This window comes from Bufo bufo, chromosome 3 (assembly GCF_905171765.1).
Source record: "Bufo bufo chromosome 3, aBufBuf1.1, whole genome shotgun sequence".
NCBI lineage: Eukaryota > Metazoa > Chordata > Amphibia > Anura > Bufonidae > Bufo > Bufo bufo.
In genome coordinates this window covers 352,494,876-352,509,726 of record NC_053391.1, presented here as the reverse complement: position 1 = coordinate 352,509,726, position 14,851 = coordinate 352,494,876, and the positions used below count along the sequence as shown (strand labels likewise).

The 14,851-nt window shown below is 47.2% G+C and overlaps 1 protein-coding gene across 10 annotated transcripts in view; it reads right to left on the bottom strand.

The window, feature by feature from the left end:
• The window catches only part of SRRM1 (serine and arginine repetitive matrix 1), a 31,383-nt gene extending 28,006 nt beyond the window's left edge, over window positions 1–3,377 (bottom strand). For 7 of the 10 annotated variants that reach the window (XM_040424474.1, XM_040424476.1, XM_040424477.1 and 4 more), the window contains exon 1: window positions 3,276–3,377. In XM_040424474.1, the coding sequence (XP_040280408.1) occupies window positions 3,276–3,296 (21 nt within the window). In that variant the 5' untranslated portion in view covers window positions 3,297–3,377. The remainder of the gene's footprint in view (window positions 1–3,275) is intronic. The other 3 variants (XM_040424482.1, XM_040424483.1, XM_040424484.1) reach the window with 1 other exon arrangement.
• Between the last annotated feature and the right edge of the window lie 11,474 nt (window positions 3,378–14,851).

Genomic DNA, 14,851 nt, shown 5'->3' with positions numbered 1-14,851 from the left:
CATCCATTCCGCAATTTTGCCGAACAGGTGCGGACCCATTCATTTTCAATGAGGCTGAAATGTGATGTCCGCATCGGCGGATCTGCAAAAAAAATAGAACATGTCGTATTTGTCTGCAATTGAAGACAAGAAAAGGCATTTTCTATGAGAGTGACGGCTGTGTGCGGTCCGCAAAATGCGGAACATACATTGCCGGTGTCCGTGTTTTGCGGATCCGCAAAACACATACGGACGTGTGAATGGACCCTAAATGTTTTCCCAATACCACAATCCAAAAGGTGAAAACACGGAGTACGTAGCCAGTACCACAGAATGTAATACAATCCGCCCATGTGGAGAATGCCACTCCTTCCTAACGTCTACGCAGAAGATTCACCCGAGTTCAGACAGTGTCTTGGTCCTGCCAATGTTTAGCTATTCATTTCCTTGTCTGATACAGGAGACGCTGCAGAGCCAACTTACCAGAATCAACCTGTCATCCACCCAACCTAACAGACAAGTCAAATACATTTACATAGAACGGGCGTTTTGGGACAACAGCGCTGCAAATTATTATTTCTTATTATTGTTTCATTTTAATACATGGAGAGTGCGGCGATTAGAATTTTTGTACTTTAAGATATTCATTATTTAGCTCTTCAGAAGCTCCGTTTCTGTTCTGGCGTCTGAATGTTTCAGTGGCTCCACAGAAATACAGGCCCAGCATGAGCAGTGACTTGATGGCTAGTTTAGGCCGTACGGTGGATGCGGGTATTCTACCAGCCGTGCGACACAAGTCAACTCAAGAGACATGTATGAGCACATGCTTTCCATAAAGCAGCTGAAAACATACATGTACCAGAGGACTTGTGACTAGTTAGTGCCCAATGACTAACAGGCGGCAGACTGCACGAAACTAATCATTTTCCGGACCCATCCACAGTTCATTAGTAAGCAGCACCTCGCCATGTCCTTGGTTCATACAGTGCACAGGCTGGAGACCCACCACTGGCACCTGACATTTAGGGTTGCTTCCTTCTAGTGTCAATGAAGGACCTTACTAAACGCCACGCCAGCAACAACTCTTAACAGCTCTGTGTTTGGCAGTGTGAGCGCGGATGGACGATAACACCCGATGCTACCCGAGTCATCCCTCCCATGTTCAGTCCGGTTGATTATTTTATGCTTTACAGACATTAGCAGAGCACCAGTGCTTACCACTGAGCCACCATGCTGCCACACCCCTGATTACACATGTCACAGACAAGCGGGCATCCTCATCCTGATGACAGGCCCCATCAGCCACCACTTAGCTGATTGATTGTATGGACCAGTTATTGGGAGCGCACGTTCCCTATAATAAGCCCTAGGTGCAGATATTCATGCTGCCAAGATAACACACAGTGCTGTACAGATCTCACTATGCCCACAATGCAATTTCCCCATTTCAAGCACACTTGTAGAAAGCTAATTAAATGGATTGTCTTGTGACCAGCTCACAACGAGGTATTGACCAATCTCCTGCTGTTCTGTACTTTCTTATCCCCCGGGAACACAGGAAGTGCTTTCTCAGCCAATCACAGGCCGAGGGAGGCGACATGCCCAGTGCAATCTGATTGTATGAGGATGTAACTACGTAGAGGGCCATGTATCCGGCACCTGTCACAGGCATTCCCTCCAGTTCTCTCCCTTTAAATTCACTGGAGCTGACCCTCAGCTCTCAGACATGCAAACCGCGCAAGCGAGGAACATACTGTGGATGTTATAGCACGTGTGAATGGGGCAGACTTCCACAATAATGACACTGCAGCACCGCTACTATGCAGGTACACACAGAAGAGGCTGAAACTCCGGAGCGCTGTGGCCCCTTCAAACAGCGGATTGGCAGGGGCCCCTGCACACCTGATATGGATGACCTATGCTGAGGACAGGCCAACAATATTTAGAAGCAAGAAAACCCAGGATATAGTAACTTTTAGGGAGTTTGTCACCTCCAAAGTAAGCATACCGCCATGTAGGGTAGGTGCCCCCAAAAAACAACCATACCGTTCTTGTGAAAATGAGAAATGCTTTTTTTATGCAATGCACCGTGGGCCCCTGCCCTCCATTCAGGGCACCGCGCTTCTGCCAGTAAAGCTGCCCCCTGTCCTCCATTCAGGGCACCGCGCTTCTGCCAGTAAAGCTGCCCCCTGTCCTCCATTCAGGGCACCGCGCTTCTGCCAGTAAAGCTGCCCCCTTGTTTGACTGAGTTTCCGAGATTCCAGAACAGAGATCAGCAACCTCCGGCACGCCAACATGCCCCACACTCACTTCTATGTGACTTCTGACAACAGACAAGCAAGTGTGCATGCTGGGAGTGGTAGTTTCACCAGAGCTTGCCGATGCCTGATACAGTGCTATTTTGTCCAGCAGAATGGCGGTACTCATGCTGGAAAACACGCAAACCCCATTGCCGTGGATGGGATCTGTCATATAACCCCTATAGTGAATGGCGCCAGGTGTGTCCAGCATACAATGGGTCCAACAATTCCAGTACGTCTGTTCCTACGCCAGAAGAGAATACTGGAATTTAATTGGCTATATGAAACTAGCTTAGACTACTTTCACAAAAGCGGTAATATTTTCCGGTATTGAGATCCGTCCTAGGGGCTCAATACCAGAAAAAACGCTTCCGTTTTGTCCTCATTCTTTGTCAATGAGTTTACCCATCCCTGGTCTATGGTCAAGTTCACACTTCTGTAACTGCCATCTGTTATTGTGAGCCAAAACCTGTAGTGAAGCCTGAAGAAAAAGTAGAGTTCCTCCTGTTTTTGATCACAATCACTGACCAATTGAAGTGTGAGCTCATAGGGACCTAAGGAGGATCAGTTACAGTCAGTCCTCACCTGAACGGCTCCCCCACTTAGAGGAATACTTGTGCTGGCCCTTAGTGATGGGATTCCCGGGCATCTGATCATTTGATATTTTCGGGGGGAGGTGGTAGCTCTGGATTCCCGCTCGGCGTGCAGCACACTACAGCTGCCAGCAGCGGCCAATGCGGCAGAGTGCAGGCAGGGACCCCCGGGACCCCCCACATTCCTGTCCCAGTGCTGGCTTTATTACCACAGCACGGAGCACACGAGGCTCAGTCCTGTCCGTCCAGCGCACCAGAACAGGCCTCGACCTCCGCTCACAGGCCTCTGCCCGATAACGCAGGCTGTACAGGCGCCGGTGTGATCCACACCCCGTACACGAGCCCACGTCCCGCCATAATGTTCCCTGTACCGCCCTCCCCGCCTAGAACACCCCGTACTCACGCGGAAGAAGCCCGCGTCCATCTTGCCTCGTTCTCGCCTCCTCACGCAGCTTAGCTCCCCGTTTCCCACAAGGCAGCGAGAGGTAAAAAGGCGGGGTCTCACGGTCACGTGGTGAATTGGAAACAGGCAGGGAGTGACGTCAGCAGTAGTAACAGCGACGTTTCGGCCGCCTGAGTGCTGGCGGGTAGTCACTGCTGGCGGGTAGTCACTGCTGCCGTCACCGTGCACACAGGCTGGAAAATAGCCTCAGTGCCACCCAAAGCTTTACTTCACCAGGGTACGTGCCTGCCTTACAAATCACACGTGGATTTTCATGTAAAAATAAAATACAGAACCGTACCTACACTTTGCATAGAAATGTGAACGGCCGAGGGAAAAAGTACACTAAATGTCACTGATATTTCGGATAACAAACGTTATACAGGAGATGTAACTGTCCGCAGCGGACACCGTCTACAGAAAAAGTATACTGGATGTCACTGATATTTTTAGGCTGTGCACACAGGAGATGTAGCGCAGATAATGTCGCTGTCACCAGTGGTGAAAAAAATTAGACTGAATATCACTGATATTTCGGATACGCAAACGTTATACAGGAGATGTAGCACAGATAATGTCGCTGTCACCAGTGGCGAAAAAAAATTAGACTAAATGTCACTGATATTTCGGATAACAAACGTTATACAGGAGATGTAGCGCAGGTAATATAGCTGCCACCAGTGGCGAAAAAAATTAGACTGAATGTCACTGATATTTCGGATACGCAAACGTTATACAGGAGATGTAGCACAGGTAATGTCGCTGTCACCAGTGGCAAAAAAAAATTAGACTAAATGTCACTGATATTTCGGATAACAAACGTTATACAGGAGATGTAGCGCAGGTAATGTAACTGTCCGCAGCCGACAGTCTACGGAAAAAGTATACTGGATGTCACAGATATTTCGGATGCGCACACGTTACACAGGAGATGTAGTGTAGGTAACGTCGCTGTCACCAGTGGCGAAAAAAATTACACTATGTCACTGATATTTCGGATGCGCTAACATTATACTGGAGATGTAGCGCAGGTAATGTCGCTGTCACCAGTGACGAAAAAAATTAGACTGAATGTCACTGATATTTCGGATACGCAAACGTTTTACAGGAGATGTAGCGTAGGTAATGTCACTGTCACCAGTTGCCAAACAATTGCAAGCTATTTAGCGCAGGTTGCGCTAAAAATATATATGGCTGCCAGATACAACTATAGTCCTTAAAAGGACAAGTTTTAGCAATTTAGCGCAGGTTGCATTAAAAATATATATTGCTGCCACACACAGCACCTCAATTTCCCATAGACATCACTGGGGTTGTTAAAGAGGACCTTTCACTAGAATAAAACATCTAAACTAAGTATACAGACATGGAGAGCGGCGCCCAGGGATCTCCCTGCACTTACTATTATCCCTGGGCGCCGCTCCGTTCTCCCGGTATAGGCTCCGGTATCTTCAGATTTTCGGCTCAACTGGGAGGAGCCTGCTCTTGTTCTCCTGGGCGTCTCCTTCTCCCAGGCTGTAGCGCTGGCCAATCGCAGCGCTCAGCTCATAACCTGAGAGGTTTTTTTCTCCTGGGAGAAGGAGACGCCCAGGAGAACAAGAGCAGGCTCCTCACAGTTGAGCCGAAAATCTGAAGATACCGGAGCCTATACCGGGAGAACGGAGCGGCGCCCAGGGATAATAGTAAGTGCAGGGAGATCCCTGGGCGCCGCTCTCCATGTCAGCATATTTAGTTTAGATTTTTTATTGTAATGAAAGGTCCTTCCCACAAAAATTGAACTGAAACAACGATAAAGGCCTCATGTGCACGACTCCATTTTGCTGTCCACCAATTCTCAATCTGCAAAATACCTGATGTAGTTCGTGGCGGATCCGCATTTTTTGCGGACGCGTTGACTTTTACTTAGGACCCGTGCTATCTCTTTGCAGAAAGGACATATGGAGGCAGAAAGCACATGGAACGTCTGAGTGCTTTGCTCATCCGTATGTCCATTCCACAAAAATAATATGTCCGCAAAACGTGGAACACAGACCAATTGAAAACAACAGGTCTAGGAACAAAATGCAGCACACAGACTGCATCTGTATTTTGTGGATCCGCCATTTGCAGATCACAAAGCAGATATACAGTCAGGTCCATAAATATTGGGACATCGACATAATTCTAACATTTTTGGCTCTATACACCACCACAATGGATTTGAAATGAAACAAACAAGATGTGCTTTAACTGCAGACTGTCGGCTTTAATTTGAGGGTATTTACATCTAAATCAGGTGAACGGTGTAGGAATTAAAAACAGTTTGCATATGTGCCTCCCACTTGTTAAGGAACCAAAAGTAATGGGACAATTGGCTTCTCAGCTGTTCCAAGGCCAGGTGTGTGTTATTCCCTCATTATCCCAATTACAATGAGCAGAAAAAAGGTCCACAGTTCATTTCAAGTTTGCTATTTGCATTTGGAATCTGTTGCTGTCAACTCTCAAGATGAGATCCAAAGAGCTGTCACTATCAGTGAAGCAAGCCATCATTAGGCTGAAAAAACAGAACAAACCCATCAGAGAGATAGCAAAAACATTAGGCATGGACAAAACAACTGTTTGGAACATTCTTAAAAAGAAGGAACGCACCGGTGAGCTCAGCAACACCAAAAGACCCGGAAGACCACGGAAATCAACTGTGGTGGATGACCGAAGAATTATTTCCCTGGTGAAGAACACGCCCTTCACAACAGTTGGCCAGATCAAGAACCCTCTCCAGGAGGTAGGTGTATGTGTGTCAAAGTCAACAATCAAGAGAAGACTTCACCAGAGTGAATACAGAGGGTTCACCACAGGATGGAAACCATTGGTGAGCCTCAAAAACAGGAAGACCAGATTAGAGCTTGCCAAATGACATCTAAAAAAGCCTTCACAGTTCTGGAACAACATCCTATGGACAGATGAGACCAAGATCAACTTGTACCGGAGTGATGGGAAGAGAAGAGTATGGAGAAGGAAAGGAACTGATCATGATCCTAAGCATACTACCTCATCAGTGAAGCATGGTGTTGGTAGTGTCATGGCGTGGGCATGTATGGCTGCCAATGGAACTGGTTCTCTTGTATATATTGATGATGTGACTGCTGACAAAAGCAGCAGGATGAATTCTGAAGTGTTTCGGGCAATATTATCTGCTCATATTCAGCCAAATGCTTCAGAACTCATTGGACGGCGCTTCACAGTGCAGATGGACAATGACCCAAAGCATACTGCAAAAGCAACCAAAGAGTTTTTTAAGGGAAAGAAGTGGAATGTTATGCAATGGCCAAGTCAATCACCTGACCTGAATCCGATTGAGCATGCATTTCACTTGCTGAAGACAAAACTGAAGGGAAAATGCCCCAAGAACAAGCAGGAACTGAAGACACAAAAGCTACAAATGACTACCAGACCGCTTATAAATGAATGTCATTTTATTACATGATTAAATATATTACACAAACATGATTAAAAGAACATGGGTGCAGGGAAAAAGAGACATCATCTGGAGGATAAACACAGCGGATACTACGTCCATAAATCAGTCCATCTGTATAATATGATAGAGGATAAAGTGCAAAAAACATGTTCATTCACAATCAAAGGACATTGAATGGTTACCCATGCTGTGCCTCCTCCAGGATGGCGTCAACCCCGACGCTCGTTTCGGTGAACCTTCGTCTGAGGGTGGCGTCATCACTAGGGGGCACAGGTTAAATACACCAGCGAACCAATCACCACACATAAAAAATGGGTAACCGTTCAATGTCCTTTGATTGTGAATGACATGTTTTTTGCACTTGCATTTTATCCTCTATCATATTATACAGATGGATTGATTTAATCATGTTTGTGTAATATATTTAATCATGTAATAAAATGACATTCATTTATAAGCGGTCTGGTAGTCATTTGTAGGTTTTGTATCATGGTGTTTTGCCATAGGCTCAGGGCCGTCTTTAACAAGGGGCAAAAGGGGCAGCTGCCCCGGGCCCAGTTGCTCCTGGGGGGCCTAAGGCAGCTGCCTCTTGAGCCCTGCTAGCCACTGCCCCGGGTGTCAGGCTGTCAGCTACACAGGGGGTGCTGCCATGCCTGCCGGCACTTTAGGCAGCGTACTGTGAGAGCTGTGATTCTTTAGGACCTTAGATGACATCATCACCATGTGACCAGTAACCTAGCAATATTACTGGTCACATGGCTATGAGGTCATCAAGGTCCTTTCTACCAGGAGTGTTGCAGGAGAAGTTTGCCTTAACTGTGGAGCTTTTTTTGTGAAGATTACATCAGAAAAAGGTGACAGGGGCTGTTATGCTAATATACTGTAAACTACTGTATAGTGGGGTGCTGTATAGTGTGGGGGCCTGTATACTGTGGGTGCTGTATATTGTGGAGTGCTATACTGCTGTACTGTATAGTGGGGGGGGCTGTATACTGTATACTGTGGGTGCTGTATATTGTGGAGTGCTATACTGCTGTACTGTATACTGTGGGGGCTGTATAGTGTGGGGGGCTGTATACTGTGGGTGCTGTATATTGTGGAGTGCTATACTGCTGTACTGTATAGTGTTGGGGGCTGTATACTGTATGTTCTGTATATTGTGGAGTGCTATACTGCTGTACTGTATACTGTGGGGGCTGTATATTGTGGAGTGCTATACTGCTGTACTGTATACTGTGGGGGGCTGTATACTGTGGGTGCTGTATATTGTGGAGTGCTATACTGCTGTACTGTATACTGTGGGGGGCTGTATACTGTATACTGTGGGTGCTGTATATTGTGGAGTGCCATACTGCTATACTGTATACTGTGGGGGGCTGTATACTGTATACTGTGGGTGCTGTATATTGTGGAGTGCTATACTGCTGTACTGTATACTGTGGGGGGCTGTATACTGTATACTGTGGGTGCTGTATATTGTGGAGTGCTATACTGCTGTACTGTATACTGTGGGGGGCTGTATAGTGTGGAGTGCTGTATACGGTGAGGTCCTGTTGTAGAAATATTAATAGTTGTAATCCGCTCTCCAATGTCTTTGTGTAAGGAAAGGCAAAAATCTCAACCACAGTCAGTGGTTGACACAGGTGTTACCATCTTGCTTGAATTCTGAGCAACTCCTCCTTCCCCTTGCCCAGTCTGTTTCTTTTATTTACTCACAAAAGGTGTAAAAGGGGCTGGCCATAACAAGGATGCAGGAAGGGATGACATAGGAAGATGAGAACATAGCCAGCTCACAAACACATGTATACAATAACCACTGGAGCGAACTTTATCTAGCCTTGCTCAGTGATCAATGCCAGATAAAGTTACTATGATCCTCATGCATGTTTATTTACAGGACAACGTCATTATCTCCAGCGGCTGATCAGGCGCACTAGAGACAACAAACGCACGTTCCTTTCATATATTGTTCTCTTAACAAATGCATCCACGCCAAGCCAATAAATCTGCATCTTGCGCGGGGGCCCTAGCCGGCGTCCATACATCAGCCAACAAAACACTGCTCTGCTGAACACATCAGTCTCCCCCGGCCCACAGCCCAGTGCATAGCACATGGACCATTCGCCGACGGAGACCTCTGCGCCCAGCAGCTGTGACAGGACATACACGGGGAGATATCCACTCCAATGGTTTACCCTGACACTGAGAGACATGGTGACAATACACAATATAATAAATACACATCCTAATAAAATTTCCACAACAGTGCTATACTGCTCTACTGTATACTGTGAGGTGTTGTATACTGTGGGGTGCTGTATACTGTAGGCTGCTATACTGCTCTACTATATACTGTGGGGTGCTATACTGTACTATATACTGTGTGGTGCTGTATACTATAGGGTGCTATACTGTATACTGTGGGTTGCTGTATACTATAGAGTGCTATACTGCATACTGTGGGTTGCTGTATACTATAGGATGCTATACTGCATACTGTGGGGTGCTGGGGTGCACTGTAACACTAGGGTGAGCCGAGCCCTGGTCTCCTTCCTGCAGAGCGGTGCCCACTTCCAGCCTGAGCCCAGCTGCCCAGAGCACTGATCCTGAGCCGCTGGAGTCTTCAGAACTGGAAGTATTTACAGTCATTCACTGTACTCTACCAGATGTGTGGATTTTTTGTGTGTGTGTTGTGGTGGAGGGCGTGATTGAATACTAGGGTGTGGGAAGGCGGGATCCAGGGGGCCCAAGTACATTTTTTCCCAGGGTCCAATCAATATTAAAGACGGCCCTGCATAGGCTTATGCTGGTTGTTTACTTTTTGAGTAGCAATAGATTCCCTGGTTGGGGCATATATTGGGTTTTAGGAACTGAAGACAGTTGCAGTAGAGGCCTGGCAGAGCATCACCCTCAAATTAAAGCTGACAGTCTACAGTTAAGGCTACTTTCACACTTGCGTTTGGGGTTCCGCTTGTGAGATCCGTTTGAGGGCTCTCACAAGCGGCCCCAAACTGATCCGTTCATCCCCAATGCATTCTGAATGGATAAGGATCCGTTCAGAATGCATCAGTTTGGCTCCGTTCCGCCTCCATTCTGCTCTGGAGGCGGACACCAAAACGCAACTTGCAGCGTTTTGGTGTCCGCCTGGCCGTGCGGAGCCAAACGGATCCGTCCTGACTTACAATGCAAGTCAATGGGGACGGATCCGTTTGACGTTGACACAATATGGTGCAATTGCAAACGGATTCGTCCCCCATTGACTTTCAATGTAAAGTCAGGAGTCCCTATTAATATACCATCGGATCGGAGTTTTCTCCAATCCGATGGTATATTTTAACTTGAAGCGTCCCCATCACCATGGGAACGCCTCTATGTTAGAATATACCATCGGATTTGAGTTAGATCGTGAAAACTCAGATCCGACAGTATATTCTAACACAGAGGCGTTCCCATAGTGATGGGGACGCTTCAAGTTAGAATATACTAAGAACTGTGGACATAACGGCCCCCTGCTTCCTGGCAGCACCCGATCTCTTACAGGGGGATGTGATCCGCACAATTAACCCCTCAGGTGCCGCAGACCCCCCTCCCTCCCCAGTTTTAAATTCATTGGTGGCCAGTGCAGCCCCCCTCCCTCTCCAATATTACATTTATTGGTGGCCAGTGCGGCCCCCCCTCCCTCCCCAATATTAAATTCATTGGTGGCCAGTGCAGCCCCCCCTCCCTCCCCAATATTAAATTCATTGGTGGCTAGTGCGGCTCCCCCTCTCCCCCCCTAATTAAAATCACCCCCCACCCATCATTGGTGGCAGCGGAGAGTTCCGATCGGAGTCCCAGTTTAATCGCTGGGGCTCCGATCGGTTACCATGGCAGCCAAGACGCTACTGCAGTCCTGGCTGCCATTGTTACTTAGCAATTTTAGAAGCATTATACTTACCTGCGCTGTCTGTGGCCGGCCGGTCGCTACTTCTACTGGTAAGTGAAAGGTCTGTGCGGCACATTGCTTATAGCACAGACCTTTCACTTACCAGTAAGAGGAGCGACCGGCCGGCCACAGACAGCGCAGGTAAGTATAATGCTTCTAAAATTGCTAAGTAACAATGGCAGCCAGGACTGCAGTAGCGTCTTGGCTGCCATGGTAACCGATCGGTGCCCCAGCGATTAAACTGGGACTCCGATCGGAACTCTCCGCTGCCACCAATGATGAAGGCGGGGGTGATTTTGATTAGGGGGGGAGAGGGGGGCCGCACTGGCCACCAATTAATTTACTACTGGGGAGGGAGGGGGGGGCCGCACTGGCCACCAATGAATTTAATATTGGGGAGGGAGGGGGGGCCGCACTGGCCACCAATGAATTTAATATTGGGGGGGGCGCCGCACTGGCCACCAATGAATTAAAAACTGGGGAGGGAGGGGGGTCTGGCCCCTGCTGCCTGGCAGCACCTGATCTCTTACAGGGGGCTATGATATGCACAATTAACCCCTCGGGTGCGGCACCTGAGGGGTTAATTGTGCGGATCACAGCCCCCTGTAAGAGATCGGGTGCTGCCAGGCAGCAGGGGGCAGTTATGTACACAGTTCTTAGTATATTCTAACTTGAAGCTTCCCCATCACGATGGGAACGCCTCTGTGTTAGAATATACTGTCGGATCTGAGTTTTCACGATGTGAAAACTCAGATCTGAAAAAGCTGTTTATGCAGACGGATCCGTTCTGAACGGATGCAAGCGTTTGCATTATAGGTGCGGATCCGTCTGTGCAGATACCAGACGAATCCGCACCGAACTCAAGTGTGAAAGTAGCCTTAAGCACATCTTGTTCGTTTTATTTCAAATCCATTGTGGTGTATAGAGCCAAAATTGTTAGAATTGTGTCGATGTCACAATATTTATAGACCTGACTGTAGTCATGTGCATGAGGCCAGATAGTGTGGATTTATGTACGTTTTATTATGCAGTTTTGTTGCAGATTTCATGAGGCTTTTCTGCATATAAATACACAATGTGGGGGATTTATCAACTAGTGTAAAGGAAAACTGGCTTAGGCTACTTTCACACTTGCGTTTGGTGCGGATCCATTTGTATTATCTGTAACATAGCCAAGACGGATCCGTCTTGAACACCATTGAAAGTCAATGGAGGACGGATCTGTTTTCTATTGTGCCAGATTGTGTCAGAGAAAACGGATCCGTCCCCGTTGACTTACATTGTGTGCCAGGACGGATCCGTTTGGCTCAGTTTCATCAGACGGACAGCAAAACGCTGCCTGCAAAGCGGAATGGAGACTGAACGGAGGCAAACTGAGCGGATCCTTTTCCATTCAGAATGCATTAGGGCAAAACTGATCCGTCTCACAGATGCCCCCATAAAAGTGCCATCCACAGATGCCCCCATAACAGTGCCATCCACAGACCACCATTAGTTCAAAACCCACCCATATTTTTTTTCTTATTTTCCTCCTCAAAAACCTAGGTGCGTCTTATGGGCAGGTGCGAAAAATACGGTAATTAATTATAACTTTTTGTGAATTGGGACATTTAAACTTGCTTTTAAAATTTTTTATTCCAATTTAACCACCTCAGGACCGCCGAACGCAGGATTGCGTCCTAGCGGCGGCCCTGTTATTCCTCCTGGACGCGCCGATGTGTCCTCTCGCGAGACGCAAGATTTCCTGTGAACGCGCGCACACAGGAGCGCGCGTTCACAGGAACCGGAGGTAAACGAGTGGATCTACAGCCTGCCAGCGCTGGCAGGCTGTAGATACGATTTTTTTAACCCCAAAAAGATATATTAGACGCTGTTTTGTTAATAGCGTCTAATATACCTGCTACCTGGTCCTCTGGTGGTCCCTTTTGCTTGGATCGACCACCAGAGGACACAGGCAGCTCTGTAAGTAGCACCAAACACCACTACACTACACCCCCCCTGTCACTTATTAACCCCTGATCACCTCATATAGACTCCCTGATCACCCCCCTGTCATTGATCACCGCGCATCCGCAAAACACATACGGACGTCTGAATGAAGCCTTACAGGGGGGTGATCAATGACAGGGGGGTGATCACCCCATATAGACTCCCTGATCACCCCCCCGTCATTGATCACCCCCCTGTAAGGCTCCATTCAGACGTCTGTATATGTTTTGCGGATCCACGGATCCGCAAAACACATACTGTCACGGCTGTGTGTGAGCAACAAGAGCATGCACAGAAAATAGAGCTACTGACCGGACCCAAACTAGGGAGGATAAAGGGTGACCCCTGTCCGACCCTCAAAAGCTCTCCCTATGCTGCTAAGCCCATGCCCGGATCCAAATGGTGGAAGGCGGCATGCCCGCGTACCTAAGACTGATGGCCACTGTAACCCCTACAATAGTGGAAGGGGCACGGCCACCGGTGCCCTGCTCAGTATATGGAGGGAACCGTGGTCGCCTCGGATCCAGTCAGAAAACACATAGATACACAGCAATGTCTGCACACTTAGCTGAAGGGCTGCAGCCGCAGTGAAGACGGATCCAAAGACAGGCTGGCAATATCCGGAGTACTTGCTGCAGCAGAACACAGGTCCAGTGAAAGGATAGCATACAAGGGAAGATACTCAAGCAAGAGCTACAACCCAAATGAGAAATATAATCCACACCTACAATAGGAGGAGGGGGAATATAAAGGCAGGGAAATCAAACGGAGGAGAAACAGCTGGGAGGAAGGAAACAGAAAACTCCTCCCAGCTCTAGTAGTGACATCATCACAGGGGTGGAGAAACAGAGCTGTGAGAACGTCCCAAAGCTCTGGTAGTGACACATACGAACGTCTGAATGGAGCCTTACAGGGGGGGATCAATAACAGGGGGGTGATCACCCCATATAGACTCCCTGATCACCCCTCTGTAATTGATCACCCCCCTGTAAGGCTCCATTCAGACGTCCGTATGTGTTTCGCGGATCCACGGATCCGCAAAACACATACGGACGTCTGAATGGAGCCTTACAGGGGGGTGATCAATGACAGGGGGGTGATCACCCCATATAGACTCTCTGATCACCCCCCTGCCAGGGCAGTATAAATACCCCACATGTAACCCCATTTTGGAAAGAAGACACCCCAAGGTATTTCGTGAGGGGCATGGCGAGTTCATGTAAAATTTTATTTTTTGTCACAAGTTAGTGGAATATGAGACTTTGTAAGAAAAAAAAATATATATATCTTTTTCCGCTAACTTGTGACAAAAAATAAAAACTTCCATGAACTCACTATGCCCATCAGCGAATACCTTAGGGTGTCTACTTTCCGAAATGGGGTAATTTGTGGGGTGTTTCTACTGTCTGGGCATTGTAGAACCTCAGGAAACATGACAGGTGCTCAGAAAGTCAGAGCTGCTTCAAAATGTGGAAATTCACATTTTTGTACCATAAGTTGTAAACGCTATAACTTTTGCGCAAACCAATAAATATACACTTTTGCATTTTTTTTATCAAAGACATGTAGAACAATACATTTAGAGAAAAATTTATATAGAAATGTAGTTTTATTTAAAAAAAATTACAACTGAAAGTGAAAAATTTCGGTCAATTTCGATTAATAACAAAAAAGGTAAAAATGTCAGCAGCAATGAAATACCACCAAATGAAAGCTCTATTAGTGAGAAGAAAAGGAGGTAAAATTCATTTGGGTGGTAAGTTGTATGATCGAGCAATAAACCGTGAAAGTAGTGTAGTGCAGAATTGTAAAAAGTGGTCTGGTCATTAAGGGGGTTTAAGCTAGGGGGGCTGAGGTGGTTAAATCTAGTAGGAGTCGGAGTCAGTTCTTTTTTTGCCAATCAGATTCCTCATTTCATTTTTCAGAGCTCCTTTGGAAAATGAAAGGTGGAATCTGATTGGTTGCATCTGCCACTCCCTCTCCACTTTGAGTGACAGGGCCAGATGTGACGACATTTTCACTGCCTGGCCCTGTCAATAAAAGTGCAGAGATTACTGCAATGCGGGCACATATGAACATGGGACCAACACAGATGCCTTCAGCTGCCAAGCGCACATGTAACAGGTCAGCCAGTGTCATAGGTACTGTAACGGATCCGCTTCCGTT